The sequence below is a fragment of the Micropterus salmoides genome, unplaced genomic scaffold (assembly GCF_014851395.1).
Source record: "Micropterus salmoides isolate LMB-PRFRI ecotype aquatic unplaced genomic scaffold, ASM1485139v1 Ms_hic_scaffold_15, whole genome shotgun sequence".
NCBI lineage: Eukaryota > Metazoa > Chordata > Actinopteri > Centrarchiformes > Centrarchidae > Micropterus > Micropterus salmoides.
The window spans coordinates 15,893,501-15,915,555 of record NW_024040596.1 but is presented as its reverse complement, the minus strand read 5'-3'; the positions used below and the strand labels follow the sequence as shown (position 1 = coordinate 15,915,555).

At 41.0% G+C, this 22,055-nt stretch overlaps 1 protein-coding gene across 5 annotated transcripts in view; it reads right to left on the bottom strand.

Moving 5' to 3' along the window:
- Nucleotides 1-3,555: 3,555 nt before the first annotated feature.
- LOC119904146 (multidrug resistance-associated protein 4-like) overlaps nucleotides 3,556-22,055 on the bottom strand; it is a 59,153-nt gene continuing 40,653 nt past the window's right edge. For 4 of the 5 annotated variants that reach the window (XM_038720595.1, XM_038720599.1, XM_038720597.1 and 1 more), the window contains 5 exons: nucleotides 20,853-20,942; nucleotides 20,220-20,392; nucleotides 19,162-19,267; nucleotides 17,651-17,785; nucleotides 15,234-16,294 (listed from right to left, as the gene is read on the bottom strand). In XM_038720595.1, the coding sequence (XP_038576523.1) occupies nucleotides 16,217-16,294; nucleotides 17,651-17,785; nucleotides 19,162-19,267; nucleotides 20,220-20,392; nucleotides 20,853-20,942 (582 nt within the window). In that variant the 3' untranslated portion in view covers nucleotides 15,234-16,216. Of the gene's footprint in view, nucleotides 4,028-15,233; nucleotides 16,295-17,650; nucleotides 17,786-19,161; nucleotides 19,268-20,219; nucleotides 20,393-20,852; nucleotides 20,943-22,055 lie in introns of those variants that run through there. The other variant, XM_038720596.1, reaches the window with a different exon arrangement.

Here is a 22,055-nt window from a genome sequence, read left to right as displayed (position 1 = left end):
AGGCTAGCTTGGATGCGCTTTATAGCCAGCTTCATTCATTTCCTCAGCATTCTTGAATTCTGCACGGCAAGGTTATAAACATTGAGTAATACTCAGGCCAGCCGTAGCTCACATTCCTTTTTGTTTGAGCTACTCAACCTTAAAAGCCTCTTTCAGGGTGCATGAATGAACTTCATTTTCTCTGAGAACTTTGCTCTGATAGATGAAAAAAGGAAGGTTGTTTAGAGACAGAAGGAAGGACAATGGGGGAAAAATGAAAGCTTTCAGATTCCATTATGAGCACTGCCCTCTATTCTTTTCAGCTGTTTATACTGTACATTTTCCTCACAATAATCCCCTTTGCCTTAATATGTTTCCCCATCGTTCAAGCACAATTCTAAATGGCCCTTGCATCAGGGTTATGGTAATACAGTAACTGGAAAAATGAGAGGCAATGTGGGGGCGGATCAGGGTAGAGAGTGCAGATCAGAAAACAGCTTCATTAATACTTTGCTAGCCTTTGCACAGAAGTACATGAGAGAAAAGAGACCTTGCCAGTGCACTACATACTGAACGTACCTATTCAGTCTCAGGTGCAACATTTAAGATGGCCTGATCATTTGGTGGAAAGAGCAGGCTTTGTGTAGCAGTAAAGCATGAAAATCTGCTGTACAATGACCGAGTGCCTTCCACTCTGAATGCAACAGGGGACCTACTCTAAACACAATACGTTTGAAGGTTCCAAGATGTTTTGTCTGCTCTTTGGAGTGTGTGAATGTGTGTCTGCGTGCAAATGCATGGGTTGCACACAGGGGGTAGATAAAATAATTTAAACATTAAAAATTGACATATAAAATAAACTTAGCCTTGCTCAGCGTCTAGAATGCATTAAAGTATCAAATTTGATAAAAGTATCAAAACATTGATACAAAATTGTGTAATATTAGCATGAATACCAATTAGCATTATTTGTCAAACCCAAACAGATCCATCATAGGTTTTGTAATCATTTTTCACACACTTTTCTCTTCATATATTATATAATTAAGCAGTTTTTTGACCAGTGCATTCACATTTGGACAAAGGATTTGGTCTCTTAAGGGCTTTGTTAGCTGTGTGAAAAGTGCTACTTGCTTCTGTGGACCTCTGTTCTAATAAATTCTGCAGGGTCGCAGGTTCGATTCCAGCACAGACCACTCTCAAAAGCAACCTGGTCTCATGGGATAAGTGCCCCTGAGGAAGGACCTTAATCCTGCTGCTCCACGGGTGCTGCACAGTGGCTGCTCCTATTTAGGATGGGTTAAATGCAGACAACTAATTTTGCGTGTGTACTGTGTATAACTGTACTTGACAATAAACTTCTTCTTAGCAATAATGTGTGATTTAGTGTCTTCTAGCCTGAAGTACATTTTAAGCAGGTGTTTGCATTACTTAGTCTATTACTTTGTCTTAGCAAAGATTAGCAATGTACATGTCATGCTGTCTTGCTGGAATTTTTTTTGTAATTTTGCAATTTCAGATATTATTTCTGCCTGAAGATATATCTGAGATCTACTCAACACAATTCAAAAGAACACAGTAATAGTTTTAGGCTACAAAATCTTTTCAACTTCAACTGGCAAACTGAAAGATAAGATCAAGTTGTCTGAGAGGTGTTGAGAGGTGACAGTTGGCATTTGCTGAATCAGTCAGCCACCCTTAAGGAAATCTACATAAGTGGTTATGCCTCTTTGCTTACTCTATGATTCTATAATTACTTCTATGAGATTTTAATGAATAGGATGTACCTTTTCATACCTGTGATTATACCTGCTGGCTTATAGGACTGATACCTGGTTCAGAATCAGGGCTATGCAGGAATATGGCTGTGGTGAATGGCTACCACATTCATCCAGGCAGTGTTAATCATTTTTACGCAGGGCAGCAGTATAAAATTGCTAAAGGAGAATTGCTTCAGCCTGGTCAGTGCAGAGAGCAGTTTGTCTAATCAGAGTGCAAATAAGGTTTGATCACTGTCCAGCATAATCTGGCCCACAAGCAGCATTTACAGCACTAAATCAAGCGTTGGGGAAGCTGCAGGTGCTGCCTCACAGACAGGCCTCCCCCTGGGGGCCCTGTGCTGGGGAATAAACAGCAAATAAATGGCAGTGCTGGGAGAGCGATGAGCTGATTAACTCACTGCAGGGCAGTTTCTCATTATCCCCTTAACCCAGACGGAGACCTACCCAATCTTACACCCTGTCTCACTTACAGTAGGGCGCTGTCCTGCGTCAGCCTGGCTGACATTGTCTGGGTTATGCTTTCAGTGAGATACATACAGTCTGTGTAGATGATTTATAAAAAAGTGAGAATGTGTGTGTGTGTGTGTGTGTGTGTTTTGTGTGGTCCATCTCTGGGGAGACTGCTAATGTGTCAGCTCCATGGCTCATTTCTTTCAATTACAGCGGCTGGACTAGGAGAGCCCACCAGCGGTCCACTGACAGCTCCATATGGGTCCCATCACCGCTTATCACAGGCCACTCGTGGATAATTCATTTACCCTTCAATGAATATGACATATTACCATCAACAAAGCGGTTATATATCACACAATTCACACATTGTTAATTAAGAGCAGGTTATCGTGACTGTCATTTTAGATGCAAAATTATTCTATTCAAACAGAGGTGGGATTATTTAACTGAGCCTTTTATAATTTACCATAAAACATGAAAATAATGGTATTTTGAAATAATTGCGTTCTAGTATGAAGTTTACTTTACATAAGTGAAAACTTCCTAAATAAAAGGAGCTGCATTCAAATAAAGAAAAGTCTCTTTTTGACGGTCGCTGGCACTCCACAGAAAAAAAAAGTTTTTTTTCTTTTATAAAATGTTGATTTAGCATGTCACCTGAATATAAAGCATCCTCAGACATTCTTTGAAATGAGCTGCACTGTTTTCCATTGTGCCTTCCCTCTGTGGATTCAAAGCGAATTAATTAACATGATACAGAAATAGGTAGAATGCAAATGTTGGAGCACTCACTTTATGCCTGGGTGTCCTTTTGTTCCCCTTTATTGTACCAAATTATTTAATTGGGTCTCTCTGATTGTGCGCAGACACAGGAAGGAACACAGGCCATTGTTAGCTTCCATACAAGCCACAATACAGTATCAAATTCAATTCCCATCAAAACGGCAGGCTGCTGTAGAGCCCACAGCGGCCCCGGAGATTAATGAAGATCTGCATCAAGGCAAAGCGCTGGTCTGAGATGGGAGATTTCTCCCAAATAAAAGACCCCTTCACCAAGAACAAAGGGGGCCCTGAAAAGCAACGGGATGTTCTGAGAGGGTGAAATAAATCAAAACAAGGACAAGAGTTTGGAGTGGGTAGGGGGAAAGCTCTGAAATAGACCAATATTTTTTGAACATTTGATTTACTTAATTCAACAAGTCGAAATACTCAATAAAAGCCAGGTGTTTCCATAGGAGATAAAATAAATACAAATACTAATACTTCACTATTCATTTATTTCACAGGCATTAACAGAATGATGTATTTAAATCCTATACAAACAGCACAAAAGGAACGATTTCAGAAATATTTTGGAGCACAATCGTCTGTAAAATTAAACTTCAGTTTTAAATGACAAGTATGTGTGAGTATGTAAGTATGAATAGGTTGTGGAGAAAAACATGATGTCTGAAGAATTAAAAAGTCATGGTTCACCTTGATAGCCGTCTGTTCATCAAAGCGTGAGGGACAAACAGCGGAGTGAAAGCAATGACTGACAGGGTCTGAAGTGAATTAATACACGGCATTTCTCTGTTTTGTTCTTTCAAATAACAGTCATTGGAAGAGAGACACACTTCAACTGTATTCTGAGTATGAATGGATTTCTTCTCTTCCCTCGCTTTGTATGAACTGCAACAACTGGATGACTTGTTCTCTGAATGCAGCATGTCGACAGGTGGGCTCTTTCAACACAGCTAGCACACAACACTTGTTTTGTTTTTGCCTGAGAGATTCCAGACTCCATGTTGGACTCTCATCATCTTTTCAGCTGTCTGATAACCACAAATAAGAGATGTTTTTCAGGACAAACATATTCAATTTCCAAACTGATTTTTTATCTGCAGTATGTGCACTCAAAGGACTTAGGCAAACAGTGTTTTTTAAAACAACAAATTATACATATCTAATTATAATATAATAACTAATTCTGCACTATACAGCTGAATTTGGTGCCATTATTCCAAAAGAGACACCACAAAGGAAAGATTTTAAGTTTTTGGTCAGTGCCACTGTACTCCACTCTTTCACATTCTGCACATGGTGTGGCCCAGCCAGCCATATTTACTTCATTTCCCCCGATTCATAGATGCTGCTCGCTGGACCAGAACATTCCAGCTGCCACCTCAACATCTCATTATTTTTTTTGAAATATCAAGCTTGTATCTTCTTGATAAATAATTCGCAGGAGTATAATGTATCAGACTAAAACATATTTTCAGGGGGGCACGGAGGTTAAAGTGCCAATCTCACCTTTTTAATTTTTTTTCGCCCCGAAGACAGAGATTTCCATATATAGAGTGACCATGGTTTGTGTTGAACATGAGCAATCGGGATGAAGCGGACGGCGACACATATTGCTGTCAGAGATTGGAAATGAGGCCTGCTAACCTGTAGGCAGCCTCCCCAGACCAATCAGCCTTACACATTGCCAATGCATTTGCCGCCTCTAAAAAGAATTGTGACTGTGAAGTTTTTATCGGAGTAGTTGACAAACATTACTCTTTAATGCAGTTTTGTAGAAATGCATTCTTATCCCTCTTGGAAGGCATTTATCTACTTGAAACCTGCAAAATGGTTGCCACAGGGAAGGATTTCTTTTAATAGACTACAATAGGCTCAGTATGGGACACATTCTGATTTTTGTGATAGATAGGGGGCCCAGCCATATATTCATGGGAAATTGTTTATCTTCAAGCGGGAGGAGTGAAAGGCATTTTCACAATAGCATTTCAACTCTGAAATGATTCTTTTGACTCATAAATTGTTCTGTAGAAGACAGGTGCTTTCCATAAAAAATATCAATCTGCAAAAAGAGATGTCACAAAACATGAATACAAAGCACCCTGGGGGGGGGGGGGGTATGTACAGTACATATAGCAAAAAAACACGTATGCACACTTTTATCATTTATATATTCTCTATAATTTATACACACAATATACTGTATAATAATGTTTCTGATATTATAATTAAATGGATGTCTTATTTAGTTGGAAAATGCAGAAGAAAAAGAGCCCTCTGTGGGAGGTAAACGTCCCACGACGTCCGCTATTCAGACGGAGCTACATTGTGCTGCGGTGCAGTCTTTCAGGCCTTCGTGTGGCCGAGGCTTTTTTCTTGTGAGGTCCTTGTGGCGCTTGGGCAGGGCCTTTCCCTGGCCTGTCTCTGAAACAGAAGCCAGCAGCCAGGCGACACAATGTAAGCGCAGGGCCTGAAGACGGGGGGTGGGGGGGTGGGGGGGCTTGTGCACTCTTAACGCCACTTTCAGGAAGCGGGGACAATAAATCAATAGACTGTCCCTCTCCAGTAGGGGCCAAATGTAAACAAATTGAAAAGGACGGAGAACAAAACAGATTGGTGGCTGAAACAGACATACTCAATAGGGGTACTGCTACAAATGAAATGCCTTTGTGGTTGTTTCCTTCCAGCCTTCACCATGATGTGTGCCATTCTCTGCAAAATGACACGTGACAGCAAGTGTAACCAACTTCCAATTTTGACTAAAAAAACAACAGGTGCAAAGAATCTTACAGAATACCTTATATTTTGCATATTCTAGTATCAGCACATGCGTCAAAATGAACATCTGCAATGCAATGTGAAGTATTCAACGCTGCAGGTACTCCACTTTGTCAGCGCACTTCTTCTCAGAGACCTATGTCGATGAGCCAAAGCAACATCTTACACCATATAACATACAGCGCTCAAGGGCACAAGCACAGAACTCTGTGCATGTCAGAGCTGCATGCCACAAGTTAAATTAATGAATCTTTAAAAGGTTTAGGTTTTTTTAATGAGAGAATCTGTTGTAGCTTTTTATCAAACCTCTTCATATTTCACTGAGGTGGAATGGTGCACCACATTTGCGAAGCAGAACTAATGCTATATAAATCTCAAGTAATAAGCAGGCCCTGGGGACATCATCCAAATGAAGATTTTACACCAATTTAAACCTGCCTGAAATTTGATTCCTGCCTTAAGTGCATTTGTTTAACAGGTGCTGGAGATGCAAGCGTTTCCCTCCAAAGTGTCGCTACGTCTTCTTTATTAATTTCTGGATTGCAAGTGGGCGGGGGAGTATGAAGAGAAAGGGGAGTTGACAAACACTAATCAAAGGTTCAGAGTGGGCTGATTCTACCATAGAACCAATGTACTTTTGCTTCATTTGCAAACTAATGATTTTAAACCCCCACAATCTGTTTGAGGTCAGCTCCTGTGTATTTTGGATACGCTTGACTATTAACATCACTGAAAGCTTCAGATGTGTCAAGCCTGCTCCCCCTCCAGTGATAGTCACCTACTTTAATTTCCCTGCAGGCCTCAGAGGGGGATGAATTCAACTAAAATCACAAGCTGTTTTGTTGGCAATCCTTTGTGGCCTATAATGAATCTAATGAATATAAAGAGAGGAGAAGGGAGGGAGGGGGGCAAGGGATGGAGGCGAATACATTTCAACCACGCTGTGTTGCTTTTACTTGACGATTTGTGACCCTTAACAATGGGACAATGGCGAGTGTTTTTGTATCCTTAATTTGCCTTTGTGTTTCAGCTTCATCTCTTTCAGCGACCATACATTGAAAGTCGTCAGTTGAAGAATAACTGCTGACTCCACGGTCCATCAGACAAAGAGGAGGTTTTAAGATGAATCCCTAACTATCAGCCAGCCAGAGAAGCAGAAAGAGAAAGGGGCTCAGAGACAACAACAGGCAAGTCAAAGGTAGAATTAGCCTGGGTTCCCAAACAGGCCTAAGCACTTCCTCTCTCGTCTAAACATACCACAAACAGCGGTTTCCACATTTTAAAAGCTGCTGAACATTTGTACTCGCCCCCTAAAGAGGCTCATCTGATAAGAGCAGAGGCTAGTGAAGGTAGAGGCCCGGTGGAGTGTGGTGCTGCTGTTAACGCTGGCTTGTTTCTGATTTCACAGGCCCCTCAGGTGGCAGGATCGTATTAACAGTCTTGTTGTTCTCAACTCCCACCTACATTCAGGTCAGGACTTAAAGTTAGAGGCACTTTAACTAATGTTTCTTAACACTTGGATCTATTCAACAAATATTCAAAGTAAATATAGAGAAAAAAGCACTAATCACAACTCAAACAATGCAAAATGACCACAGCCAAACTAATGCCATACTAAACATCTCGACATGAACTTTTAAGTGCCATAGTGTACGCTGGGTAGATGATAAAAAAGTTCTGTGTCACTGGTCCATGCCGGTATGCTCCCCAGTCCCTGTAATGATTTCTATTCATAAACATGCAGTGTGCTATCCTCCACCTGGCAGCTGCCTCTGTGCATATGAGATTACTATTATGCATCTTCCAATCCCAAGGATAAACATCTCTCCACTTTTGAAGTTTGCAAGCATGAGGCATATTTTAGAACCATACGACTTAAGCATCCCTTCAGGTATCACTTGCAATCTTTTCTCATTCTATATACATTGTTCAACTTTAATGGGTATCTAATTTGTGTTATCAGCTTACAGGGCAGTAAGTAATAATTTGCATGGCTGCCCTAAGCAAATATGCTTCCATAAGCATCCCATAGTATAGACACTAGAATGGATTAACCTCCATATTGGCTATGCCCCGATGGTCAATGCTTTTTTAGAAATAAGTAGAACAGATAGTTTAGTTTGGTGGAAATCATGCTGTAAAAAAAAAAAAAACTGTCTGGATTTACCACAAAATATTTCTACCTTCAGATGCGCATTGGATAAAACCCTTGAACCCATAGCAACTGTGATATGACAGACAAGAAGCCTTACTGGAACAAAAAATAACATGGGTTTGTACTTATCTTATTTCAACTGTATTGTCATAAGTGGCCCCTTGTCCTACTGTAAATCCAGTTGCCCTCTATCCTGGCTCACAATAACACCGACTGAGTATGTGTGGCCTTTCTTTGCTATTATCTATGGATCTTAGTAGGTACCCAGGCATTTTCAAGCTGCCATATTCTTGCCTACACAGTGTGATAACAAGCCCGGGCAGAATGAAGGTCAGCGTGATTTTAGAATGTCACCTTTACACAGTAGAGGCTATCAGCGCTGACAGTAGATTCACCAACAGTCCCTAAGACACAGAGAAAAGCTCAGAGAAGCCCATTGAACTTGTCTGAGAGCTCTTTCCCCCCTGACAAGTCCCTTGCGTGGATGACAGCTCTCTCTAGCTCGAGTGGATTTCAAATGCCAGTTGCACTCCGACGTAAACCCCCGTATCGATACCGGTGGGAGTAAAGATCCTCAGTCCAGGGCCGCAATTAATCAACATTTGAAATTAGCCTGCACATGTGTACTGCGTGTTCACGGTGGCACTACAGGGTAAATGGGGATACATCTAGGAGAGCAGCTTGATATTCTACTGGCTTGCATCAGGCATGTGTGTTACGCTTGTTAGCTTAGTAGACAGTTAATTGCCATGGTGGGTGGTTAGAGTGCTAGGAGCCTGATCTTAGGAATATGTCATATTTGTTAATCGGACATGCAGATGCAAATAATGTGTGACAGACTGTGACCAACACTACCGGAACATAAATACTGTTAACTTCAGAAGTGTTCTTGGCTCTGAAATATAACTGCATAAAGGCTATAAAGACAACCCACTGTTTATCTATTTATTTATTTTGTTTAGCTATTTCTGTTCATGGGCCAATATGACAAAAGAAGTGTGATAACAAAAAAAAAAATCCCACTGGAATAGTAGCGTGCCAGATTATGCTTTGTTGTGGGCTCTGTGTACTACAATCCCACGCTAGTTGGGAATTGTTGGCCTGATTACATTAGCTGGTACTAAGAATTCATGTAAACCAAGTGAAATCTGAACTGAGTGCAACATGAACGGGGGGGGGCACAACCTGCACAACACTAATTCATATTCCTAGAAGAATTTGTAATTTGCAAAACATATCCGATATTTGACAGGAGGGCACAGCCTCTTTAAATCTATGCTATTCAATCTTGCATACAGTTTGAAAAGCTCGTCCATAAAGATTGATTAAAGTTGTAAAGATTTTGCATCAAAGGGGTTCTGATTAAAGCTATCTGCCACGGAGACGCTACTCTTTTGCATCAGTCCTGTAATCTCTCTTACTTGCTGAAATTGTTGTTAATGCAGAAATAATATCAATGCAAACTATATAAATAACTATGGTGTGAGAAGCTGGAGCAATGTCACTTAATCAATGAAAACAAATCATGTACACCTTGCTATGATTATCTGGAGTAGTGTGAATATTAATGTCTCAGCCTAAATCAATGATGGGGTTGCATATATTGCCTCCTGTGTTTACTCATGGTTAAGGCATTTCTTTCTTTTATATTTCTGCTGCATCCCTGAGAGCGATCAATGAAGTACTAAATAGAGATACGATACCAGCTATTATAGTAATTCACCAACAGTAACAAAACGCTAGTGATTCTATTATTGTAAACTATAAAGATGGGATGTTCAAATTTCAATTAACTTTGGTTTTTATTTGCTGATATTAATTAAGAGGGCTTGCACAAGGATACAAAAGAGACAGGTTTATTGTCTCAGATTATTCTCATGAAAGTAGCATTAGTATGTAGCACAACGCTACCTAATTAACTGGCATGGGAGGCAAGACATTACACTGGGAACCTTTTGATTTGTGGGAGGTAATAGCATTGGGCAAGAAACAGATTTTTTATTTCATTATTTGATAAGAGGGCCTTTAATGAAAATATCAGCCCAGGAGCAACGCAAGTCAACATCACTACTTTGGTGTGAAAAAAAAAAAAAAAAACTTGCTTCAAGGACTGTTGTTGCAGGCAATGAATTACCTCATGACTACAGTTCATTAAATAAAATGTGAAACACACCTGGTGGGCTAATGGAGGTCAAATGTACAAGCAGCAGCATGAGCGTAAGGGGATGTGGCAATCAAAGACAAAGCAACATCTAGCCTCTCTCTGACAGGTTAATGAAATGCCTGCTGCTAAGTGTTCGTGTCGTGAGACTCTGCTCAGTCACAGTGAAGCTTCCCCTGCAGTCTGGAGGCAGCAATGTGACAGTGTTGTATCAGTGTCACTGAGAGCAATCATAACATTCCTTTCCTCCGAGTCCAAAGGTTGTTTTAAATTCCCTTGGCAGTAGATTGCTTTAGGGGGTCAAACACACCAAATCTCAGAACAATAACAGGCCAACTATCAGTTACATCACTCACCTGTAATCATTGGCCGGCATTAAAAGCATCTTTTTTTCTGTTCTGCATACTTGACTGTGAATGCTTTTGAAATGAGGATAATGTAATCTGTGCCGCAGATATCTTCTGCTTTTGTGCATCTATCCAAGAAGTGAATGGTTAGGCCTATCAGTTACTCTCTGGAGGTGGTGTATACGCTCTCTAGCACAATGCTACAAACAGATGAAGGCTATAATATGCTGCACATTCCTGCTATCTCCATTTTCAGGGTTATTTTGTTTTGTTTTGGAAATACATTTTAGGTGCTGCCAACTTTTGTTTTTCTAGGAGAAGAGGTAGAAGCTTATTTTCTTAATCACACTTAACTCACTTTAAGAAAGAACATTCACCAAGTGCTCTGGCAGCAGCCTCAAGATAACTGAACAGTTAAGGTGTCTTCCAAGAGGAACAGCAAATAGTGAAATATAAAACCTGATGGGTCACAACTACAATGTCTGCAAATAAACCGAACAAAATGCATAGTTAGCATGGCTTTGCTTCTTGTCTTTTACAAATCAGCGTAATCAATAAAGTTGTAGTAAACCCATGGTGTAACAACAGAAAGTCGTGTTAGAGTAACTGATGGGAGTCATGAGACATAAAATTTCCATTACAAGATATATCATTTTGACATTATCTTCAAGATTTAAAAGTTTTTATTCTCTGACCGTGATGTGCGTCAGATTATCCACCTGGCTGTCTATCTGTATTACCCTTCATTTTCACACTGACAGTTTGAAGAATAAAGACACAGGGTTTAAATACATCTCCCCACTGAAATTCTTCACCAGATGTGCCACAGATAGTGTCAGTCAACTTTACTATGTATTTATTGAAAAAAAAGGAATGATCTATACAGATTATGATTTAACATCAGCTTTGCGGTTAAGTTTAACTCTCTTTTTCCAAACTTTCTTTAATTATTACATTTCCTTGGGAAAAGAGACCCATAAAATACCTTTAAATGTTAAATTAGAGAGAAATATAAAACAATGGGACTACAAGTTTACATGTACTAAGCAGAGGAAGAAGCCATTTGAATAATTATAGAGGGACATGAAATGGGCCAGTTATTATTCTTTGTTCCACTTTATCAGGCATCTCCAGCATTGTCCATTGGGAGTTAACTTTTAGACTGTTTACTGGCTCAAAGGCCAGGCATGCATCTGAAGCCACATAGGCAAGATAATGTATCCCAGGCTACAAAAGCAGGCAAATCACTGTGCATTAAGACTGGGCACACAATAGACAACAATGGCTTGCATAAACACTATTTAGAACTATTCACATGGCATTGAAGAGATGGGCGTCGACTCACTATTGCTGCAAAGCCGGCGCATTGTGCGGAGGTGAAAAGAAGTCTAATGAACAGGAAGCCTTATTTGAGGGAGCTGACAGTAACCATACAACAGCCGCATTGTGCGCTTGCCACCAACCCTGTGGGTCTCTACATTAGGAGAAATGATGAGAAAGTAACCCGAAAAGACACAGTGGGCCCTTGGACCCACGTAAATGCAACCAGACAATAATGGGGGACACAGGCTGTCCCCACCTTTACCCAAAGCTGCACGTTTACATGCACAGAACATCAACCGCTCTCATGGCCAAGGATAAAAGCCCCCTGGCCAGATGGAACTTTGAAGTACATTTGGGTTAGTTTACCACCAAAGACTGCAATTTTAGCGCAGCAGCAGTTAAAATATATGTCATACATTTTAAATTATATCAAACTCTCCAGGGGAAAGTTAGAAACTCTTGAGTTTGGTGCACTAGGCCTCCTCCTCCTCCTCAAACGCACACTCGCACGCACGCGCGCACACACACACACACACACACACCTTCACACTCAACATTATGCCCCCTGCCTCAAGCTTCATCAATCTTCTACAAAGGGATGACATCACCAATAAGCATAGCCTTTTATACCTTTAAGCAATAAGCCTTATTTACTGATGAGATAAGCCCTCAGCTATTGTCTAGCCCTCCACTTTTCTTCTTTCTCTCGCAGTTGAAGAATCAAACAGCACTTTTGGAAGGTGACAGAGCATGCCCGGGATTTAAGGCTAAACATGCAAAGAGCTTTCCTATTTGGTGGCCTTTCAAAGGGCCACATTAGCCCATTTAGTTCAAAGCAGTAGGGACAGGTAAAAAAACAAAAAACAGGCACTTTGTCCATTTTTTTTTAAAGTTTTGTTTTCAATAAATGAGAGGTTACTATTGAGGATTGCAAAACAATTAATATATATAGATTATCTTGTGTCACTTTCTGTGCAAATGTGTATTAAAAACTTAAAAACTTGAGTGAAACTATCCACCGAATGTAAAACATACTCACACACAGTTTAAAAAACAAACCACAGCCTGGAGAGTTTACAAACCATAATCATCCATTACATGCGTGACCTATAATTACTGTTTGTAGCAGTATTAGTCGGCCAGTTCAGGGTGGTCACTAAACTGCTGAGGCACCATGATACAGTGTGGCTTATCAAACTTCACGTGTGCAAGCTTGGAAGAACTACTTGCCATTAATGATGATGCAAAAAGAGAAACTGCCAGTTTTCAGCCTTCTAATAAGTTGGAAACAACATTTGGTAGTTCTCATTTTTCTACTTTCACAAAGTCTGTCACAGGAAAAACTAGGTCTAACTAGGTTGTTGCGGCAATCTAGAAAATATAGCATCAACGAATTGAGAACCTATTTTTACCAAGATAAAAAGCCATTTTCTAACACACTACATCCAGTGTCACCACATGTATCTTAAAAACGTGCCATTTGGTGTTTGTTTTTCTTAGCACTACACAGAGTCATGTCAGGTCTTGGGAACTTGTCAGATATTCAGTTTGTAGTCACTTTAGAAAGGCTGAGCGCAGAGTCTCTGGGGAATCGCTCCAGTCTCCCCATCTCCCCCACCCCATGTCACCAGCCAGGAACAAAGCCGCCATAGTCAATTCTCCTAATTTCACTGCAGCCTGTCGAAATCCTGTTCTCCTTTTCTCCTACTCTTCAACAAGTACTTTATGCCGGGATCAGTCAGGTCTGAGTCGTCCACAAAAACCTGAGGCTCTCGCTTCATCGTCTTTCAGCACCGAGTCTGACACTCCCCAACTCCCTGCCATTCAGGCGCCTGCACCATGCAATTTGTTTCCATTTGTCAAACAGCAGTATCCATCACAAAAGAAAATGCTGGCATAACAGAAAGTTTGTGAAAAAACATTGTTTCCTCAACCCAAAATGGCCTTCAGACTACTTGTTTATTGGCCCATAACAAAACAACCTTAAACAATTTACACCACTTTCAGCTGTTATAGATACTTGTTACATTATTCGTCTCTCAACTGACAATAAAACATCTTTAACTGCATAAAACATGCATCACATCCTCAAATCAGCACCAACGTATCACTTCTCTCTCAAAGTGTGGATGGGCTAAATGCTACAGTGTGAATTCATCATTTCATTCACTGCCACCACATTGTGCTGATTCTTATTTTGTGTTTTATTTCTTTGGGATTAAACTTCATTGTGTAGACAAGCAGGTTTCTCAGACATTTATTTATTAAAGCTATATCAGCACTATGTTGATGGCATTGCTATTTGCACACCTATTCAGATATGTCTTAAAATGGTGCTATTATTGGGCAACGTAGGAAGGTATCTGGTTAATAATACTTATTGTGCAAACTTTGTTGTCACCATTCTTGTGTTGGCTGTTATCGAGGGAAGAGCAGAGAGGATATGTGCTGACTCTGATGTAGATAGTGCCATGAGTATTCCTATTGTGGCAGCTGCCGTGTGGTGCAGTCCCTGATAGGGTTTCGAATGCTGTCAATGCTGTGTCAGGTGCATTAGCACCTCAGAGACCCATGATGCTCCAGCTGCTATGTGCCTGTGTCTCCCTGGGCCCTGGCCGCCAGCCTGACACCCGACACAAAGTAATCACAGATCACAGCGTTTAATCACTGAAACAAGCACTCCAGAGGACCCCACTGTCAATATCCCACTCTCTCATTATCTGTTTGGATTGCACATCCACACTGTCAGATAAACAGAGTGGAAAATTAAGATTAAAAATATGGTAATTTCATTTCAGGCAGCAGGCTCCTCTCACTGGCCCATTATGCTATTGATTACCTCTGAATTCAATTTCTCTTTTCAATGTAAACTTTAATCTATTCGCAAGCCAACAATTCAACTCCCAAGGGGCTATTTGAGAGTAAGTAACCATTTAATATGACACTGGCTGAAGATTCACTGGCTTTAATGAATTGTGTAAATCACTCAGCTCTTAAAGGAACTGATGTCCAAATCTGGGCCTGGTTAAATAGTGCCTTTTATACCAAGCTAAGTGTTTACCGACAGCCATCTTTGAATGTGTAATCACCGTCTCTGCTCTTGTCTGTATGAAGGCATATTAAACTGCTCTTTTCTAATTGCACTGGGGATGACAAAATTACATTTTAATTGGGACTTAATCGTGATATTGCACTGCCGACATGTTAAAATAACAAGAGCAAATAGCTACACCACTTTACCACCATGAAACTTGACTCACTTTACTCACCAAAATAATCACTAGGTTGTTTTCTTTAACCACTTACCAATTTGTCGCATCTTGGTTAAGACTAGTTGTAACCACTGACCTGAAGCAAACACACCATTCAGACATCTGAATATAGGATGAGCAACAGTGGGAAATGGTTGGTGACTCAGTGTAACATAAGACAAGACAATGTTTCAAACGCAAAATGAAGACAGTACTAACACACTCGATCAATACTGTTTTATTGTATGTTATTTGAATTTCATTTGCTGTAAATTATAAGTGATCATTTGTATCACCTATTTATGCCTAAACAACTACTAAGTGCATACTCCATGAAATATTACCTTTAACAAAACTGTTATAAACCCATACACAAAGACATATAAAATACTGTAAATGGTTACATAGCTATAAATAGTCATTCTAAATTTAATATTATTGCCAAAGTAAAAAGTGCTACTTTTCAAAGTAATAACAGCCCATTTATCTAAACAGTAAAGAGAGAAAGTTGATATTACACTGGAAAACACTGTTCAGAGGCCATAAACTTTAAACTTCTGTCCCATGTTTCTTGGTGTTAGTCACCGCCGGTACATGGCCTGACACATTTAAACTTTACTGTTGTTTCCTGACAAGAGCTGAGGTAGACATAAAACCACTATCATCAAAGTGCTAGAAGACTACTCAATGAAAACAGTGCAATTACAAAAAAAAATAAATAAATCAATAGTCTGATTAAGGCACAATAATTACTGAAAGCGCTGGTGTCTGCTCTCAGGTTCTCCTTGTCTTTTCAAGCATTTTCCAAATAATAAAAAGACCACAGTCCTACAAAACAATGTTTGCCTTAAGAGAATAATTTAAGCCACCAATAATTTATTGCACCAGGATTAACACATCTGAGCACCCGTGCAGGATTGAAGCTACCCAAGAGGCCGGAACACACATACATAATCATAGCAGGGTGTAATCAATAAACAGCCATGCAGTAATATGTTGTCAATAAAGGCACATCCTGCCTCAGATACTTGCCTCTTTTCTGTTCCAGACCAAAGCACTATCACTATCCAAGGCAGTACATACTATGCTAGGGGCCTGCTGGGAATCTAAAGACATTTTAATTCACAGTAAGGATTCTAAGTATATCTGGCAAAAGATTTGGTCAGTGATGGCAAACGTGAGGGCCACAGCGACTCTCCAAACTGTCAAAGAGACGTCTCAAAGATGACACAGATGTCCTTGGCACAGTGCACTTCTGTCACTCGCTTTTTGTTCATGTAAACCTGGAAGCGTATCAGGGAAGCAGTGTCACAGAATACAAGCACATAGTCCAATCTAAGCTACGATCTGTTAAGGTCTGATTTATGACAGATCCAGTCAGAGCTAGGTGAAGGGATTTGTCACCCGCTGAAGCATGCAAAAGTGGCTTATTTAAGCCTTATAAGCAACTGTGAAATTCAAGGGAAAAATGTATAATCACTGAAATGATTTGTTTAATTTAAGTTCATTTTTACCTGTGTGTCTGCTCAAAGTACCTACAAAATGCTTGATTTCTTAATACAAAGAGGCTCTGACAGACATACGATTTCAGTAGCAGAAAGTTGGTGAAAAAGAGGCAAAACAGGTGAAAACAGGTTGGCCTCAGAATGAAATATACTGTCTACTCTGGGATTCACTTTCAACATGGACAAAGGAGCTAGAGGTTGATATCAGATTATTGAATGTATTTAAACCTTGACTGACAACTATAGAAACTTGACACACAACATGTGGACCATCTCAGTATTTAATAAGTGGTGCTAGACAGTTATGGATGCTGCAGCAATCTGATCTAAGGAGAGCACCCTACAATAAAGAAAGGAAAACGTAAGGGCTTGAACAATGTCACTACCAATCCGCCAGTGTGCAGGGTAAGACGATACCAAATAATACCACAGTGTGCTGAGTCTTTGAAATCAGTATTTTACTCATTTCACTCCTCTGGCTGAGGAGATACAGTTCTGCTGATAAATTTGTGCGAGGGACAGAGAGAAAATGAAATGATGCCTACTTTTTCTTATTTCACAAAGACCTGTTTGAAGTTGCAATATGGTATCTGTAGTCCCAGACAGATGCACATAAAATGGAATTGAACAATGAATAGCCGACTCTTATCTGTTCAGTGTCTGAAGGGGAAATACATCACAAATGAATTTTTACAGGGAAAAAATATGGACATTCTCTATTACAGTAATCCCCATAGAAAGTTTATCCCAAATCGCGATGAAGTTAAACCCAATATTTCCAAATAGATATAGTGCAAAGAACGCTGCTTTTCTAGAATCATCTCTAAAATGATCTCAAAATTACATTATTGAAAAAAGATTATACAGAGAGTTTCTTTGATAAAATCAGAGGATGTTAATCTACAAAAGGGACAATTTCTCTCTTGAAATTAATGTTATGGTGTTGCAATGCTCCAAGTAGGCACTTTAAATTAAAATGATAATCAAGTGTCTTTGCATTGTCAGGGCTATGCACATCTCCTCTTGCTTAACTGTATTATTTTGGAGGTGAGCAATAGAGTCTGGGATTAGTGTGCCACGACAGGACTCTATTAAGTGACAGCCTTGTCCTGGGACAAAGGTGGGTGTGGTTACCTGTTTGGCTGTGTGCAGCAGCGAGGCGGCCTCAGCTCTACCTGTCTGTTGGACCATCTGGTAAAAGAGCCCGTCCTGGTTCTGGAGCAGCACATATGGCTGATCATACTCCTGGATCCTTCCGGCAGCCAGAACCTACAATCACACATACAATGCAGGGTGTGTGTGTTTGTGTGTGTGCCACCGCCTGTATACTTTACTTTGGGGAAAACTGACATTTCAGCTGTTTCACTGCTGAGTGATGCTTGCAGACAGTGCAAGATGAATGGGGAAACAGTAGCTCTCTGCACAAATGGAACCATCCATTTTACATGACTCATGCAACAGCAAACACAGGCGCCTGTTTCTGCTCGACAGGGCCCCGGACAATGACCGTAGCCTGTTAGCAGTGTGAAAGTCTAGTTCGCTGACTCTGACAGACTGAAGATCAGTGATTTATCCATGTATTTATCCTGGAATTTCAGCAGCTCAGGGGTGGTCCTCAGTCAAATCCAACAATCGCACCTTTAAGATGCTCTAGAAAATTACCATAATTTCTGTGTCATCACATGCTATATAAACCACACAACGAATAGTGCCAATTCAAGCAGTTTGGAAAAGACTACAATTATATTACAGACAAATTTTAACAAGCTCAATCCCTTTACAGCGGTAATGAGCAGTTTGTTATCGCTAAAGCCCAGTTACAGGGAGTGTTTAGTATGAAAGGGAGACTTCTGCAGTTGCTGTCATAATTAAGGAGTTCAGGAGCAGGATACTAGGAGACGTTTGCATCTTAGAAAACATTCTGCATGTAAAAATGGCACGGCTTAAGATTTGGACATGGCAGTTCAGGTGGGCCCCAATTTAGTTCTCCAGGAGTGCAAAACAAACCGGGGGCATTTAACACAAGTGTAGGTGTGAAACAGTCCCCGCTGCGTGATATTTGGCTTTTATCAGCAACCCTCTCAGTGACCGAGCAGCCACCAGGTCGTGCACTGTCCTCCACAGACGCTTGACAAACGCTGCCACAAATGGCACTAATTGGCACCTCTGCAGGCAGTAGCAGGAAAGGGCCAAAGATCAAGTGGCACGAGCGCAGGCTCAATGAGAGGGAATGCTGTGAGGGAGAAATCAGCCCAGCTGTTGCAAAATAGGGCAAGTGAATTAAAACTGTGAAAAATATTGTACAGTAGGCTCCTTGCAAAGAAGAAAGAGAAAGATTTATTTGGAAGCTCTGAATCTCAGGTGTGTTTGATTGATTGGTGTTAGTGAATATGAAGTACATGTTTTTGCAGGCTACTTCACTTTATACCTCAAATACTGTACACAAAAAGAGCTGAATAGATTGTAGCTGATGAAGAAAGGAGGAGGGTTTCTTAAAGTTTGTGATGGGACAATACAAAATGTTAGGACTAAAATCGCTGAACTTCTAGCAGGTTATTGTTTGCTCAACCCCATTAAATTAGTGGTCTCATTTAAATTACTGACTGAAGTGCTGGACAACGGACATTTACTGCGTTTTTACTTACCAGTATTCTGTCACAGTCAATGATAGTGTTGAGCCTGTGAGCAATGGTGAGGACTGTACACTCTTGAAACTTGTGCCGGATAGTCTGCTGGATGAGGCTGTCAGTTCTAAAGGAGCAGGGAACACAACACCTCAGCACAAAAAAACTCTCTTCCTATAGACCCTTGGGCAGGGATTTTACTTGACACAGAACAATGGCTCATCAGCAGAGGTATGTGCAGTAGTAGGAAAAAAAACCAAAGGATTGCACAGATCCTTAAAGGGAAAGTCAGTGATTCTGGAGAAAGACTGTTGATACAGCCAAACAATACACCCCTTCCTTCAGTGCTCCGTCAGAAGCTCCGCCCCCCCAAATTCATCAAGAGCATTGCCAAGGTAACAACATTAACAACTTGGCTAGCTGACCAAAAGATAAATATGTTGGAATCCAGATCATCTTCTACGGGAGGGAAAGTTAGCCTCAATACGGAGATGCAATTTTTATAGCTATGAAAATACAGGTGGCATATGTTTCTCGTAGTACTGCAGGCCTGCCAACACTCCACTTTTTACCCGGGTTTGACAATTACAATTTTAACCCATCAGCCACCGCAACCTGGCAACTCACAACCCGATTCAAGTGACACGTGCACAGCTGCTCTCTGCCGGACAGACAGGCAATCTAACTAAACGTTAGGTTTAGGTTTCAAAATATGAGGACAGGATTTATATCATATATACATTTATATCTGCTAGTCAACAGAGAACTGTTGTTGTCATGCTAATAGTGTAATTGTTTTGGCACTATTAGCTTTTGATTATTTATTGGTTTTGTGCAGTGATGCTCTGATCTATCGGCCATTCTGTGTAGTAGACATACATACTTGTTTTAGGAATATTTTCAGTTTGAATTACAATTCTGGAGTGGTACAACAATCTTATTAAACCCAGATAAAAAATCTGGAGTAGCACTAGTTTACAGAAAACGAGCCACATGTGCAAAGGACTGTTCAAATATTGATGCAAAATATCATACATTTACATAAAATGTTTTACTTGTAGACTCAAGTGTCTCCTGACCTTGGGTCCACATTGGCTGTGGCCTCATCAATGATAAGGATGCGGTTTTTCCGGAGGATGGCCCTGGCCAGACACACAAGTTGCCTCTGGCCCACGCTGAAGTTAGAGCCTGACTCAGTCAGCACCGTATCCAGCTTATTGGGCAGGTCCTCCACCACGGCCTTCATCTGCACCTGCAGAGAGGGAGAGCAGAGCCCCAACCCTTCATTACTCCTGCATAAAGGCTTCCTGTGGGGATGTCTTTAAAGAGCTATCCAAACACACCCATTAACCGCCTGGCACAATGCAGGGCCAGGTCCACTGATGACCTTGGCCAGTGCTCTCTTGTGGCCAGCCTCTAGCTTTAATCCAGGCCACCAAACCCATTCAGAGGCAGGACCAGGAGCTGAAGCCCTTCACTGTGGGGGGAGCCTTCATCCTGGTTGGCCTGACTGCCCAAACACATCTCCCCCAGCACTTTCAATGGTTCCCAGTTACAAGCCGCACATTGAGCTGGGCCCCATGGCCCTAATGGGATTTCCCCCCATGACTTGTGGCGAGCAGGGAGGCTGAATGGCAGCATTGTACAGGGGGACAGAGGGATCCCCCCCTGGGCCGGGCGAGGGGGAATCATTCAGAGCCACGCTGGAGTACCTCTTGGAGTGCATTCCACAGGTCCTCGTCTGTGTGCTGCCTGAAAGGGTCCAGATTCTTCCTCATGGTGCCCGTGAAGAGAACTGGGTCCTGTGGATAGATGGATATAGAAAGAGAAGGCCGTGGCCAGTTAAGATAATGACAAGGGGGAAGATGTATGAAAGGGTTAAGACAAGCTTTATAGAGCACTGCTAGGCTATGTTTGAGTGGAAGATGTCCACAAAGGGCTTGCTACACTCAGGAGCTCTATTCAATGCACTGGCCAACTATGCTTCAATAAGTTGATCTTTTTACTTAGAAAACCAGAGCTTGTGCACTGGTGTTGGTGAAGAATAATAACAAAATGTCTGCCAAAAGTAACAGCTTTAGCTGTCAAACGGGGTTATCACATCAATTGATTACCCTCATGAAAGGACAGTCTCAGATCTCAGACAGCTAGGATGTCCAAGATATGTATTTATGGTGAGCCACACACCTGTAACAAGGTTCAGCCACACAGCCATCTTTAAGTGAGTAAATAAAGCTCTTTATTATAGTGCAGAGGAACGAGCCCGCAAGTCCACAGGCACTGTTCCAACATGCCACTCTGTTTGTGGTGAACCTGATAAACAGGAGCAAGCCGGCATCTCTTCGTGTCAGGTCAGATATTTATTCATAAATCCTGCTCCAACGTTTAAGTGATTTACTGAACGCTTACCAGGACTCTCCCGGGTCGTTATAAAGAGACTGTCCTGCCTCTCATGGCACAGACCTGCTGTAGATAAGACTTTAATATGGCATCATTTCCGCGTTGTTTTATCAGTAAACAAATACAGCTGTGCTTTCTTTTGAAACGTAACACTGAATTTATGACACATAAATGAGTATAATGTGCATTTGGAAAAAGCTTTAATGAGATGTGACAGTCTATCACAACAATGGAGGTGGCACAGAGCGGCAAGCAACTGTCCATAACAAAAACTGATAGACTTCCAGTCAAGGCAGTTTGATAACTCCAGTTTACTCGAGATATGAATCTAACCTCAAATCAGATAGGAAATGTTCACTTGGCAACTGTGAGATTAGACCAGGAGCCAGAGTAAAATACACAATGGTTCTAAAAGGCTAAAAGTGTCCTGGGTTAAGGTTACAGAACTACAAGTCTGAATGTGACTCACTATCCACGCCTTCATCTCTGCTCTGTTACAGGCCAGCTTCAAAACC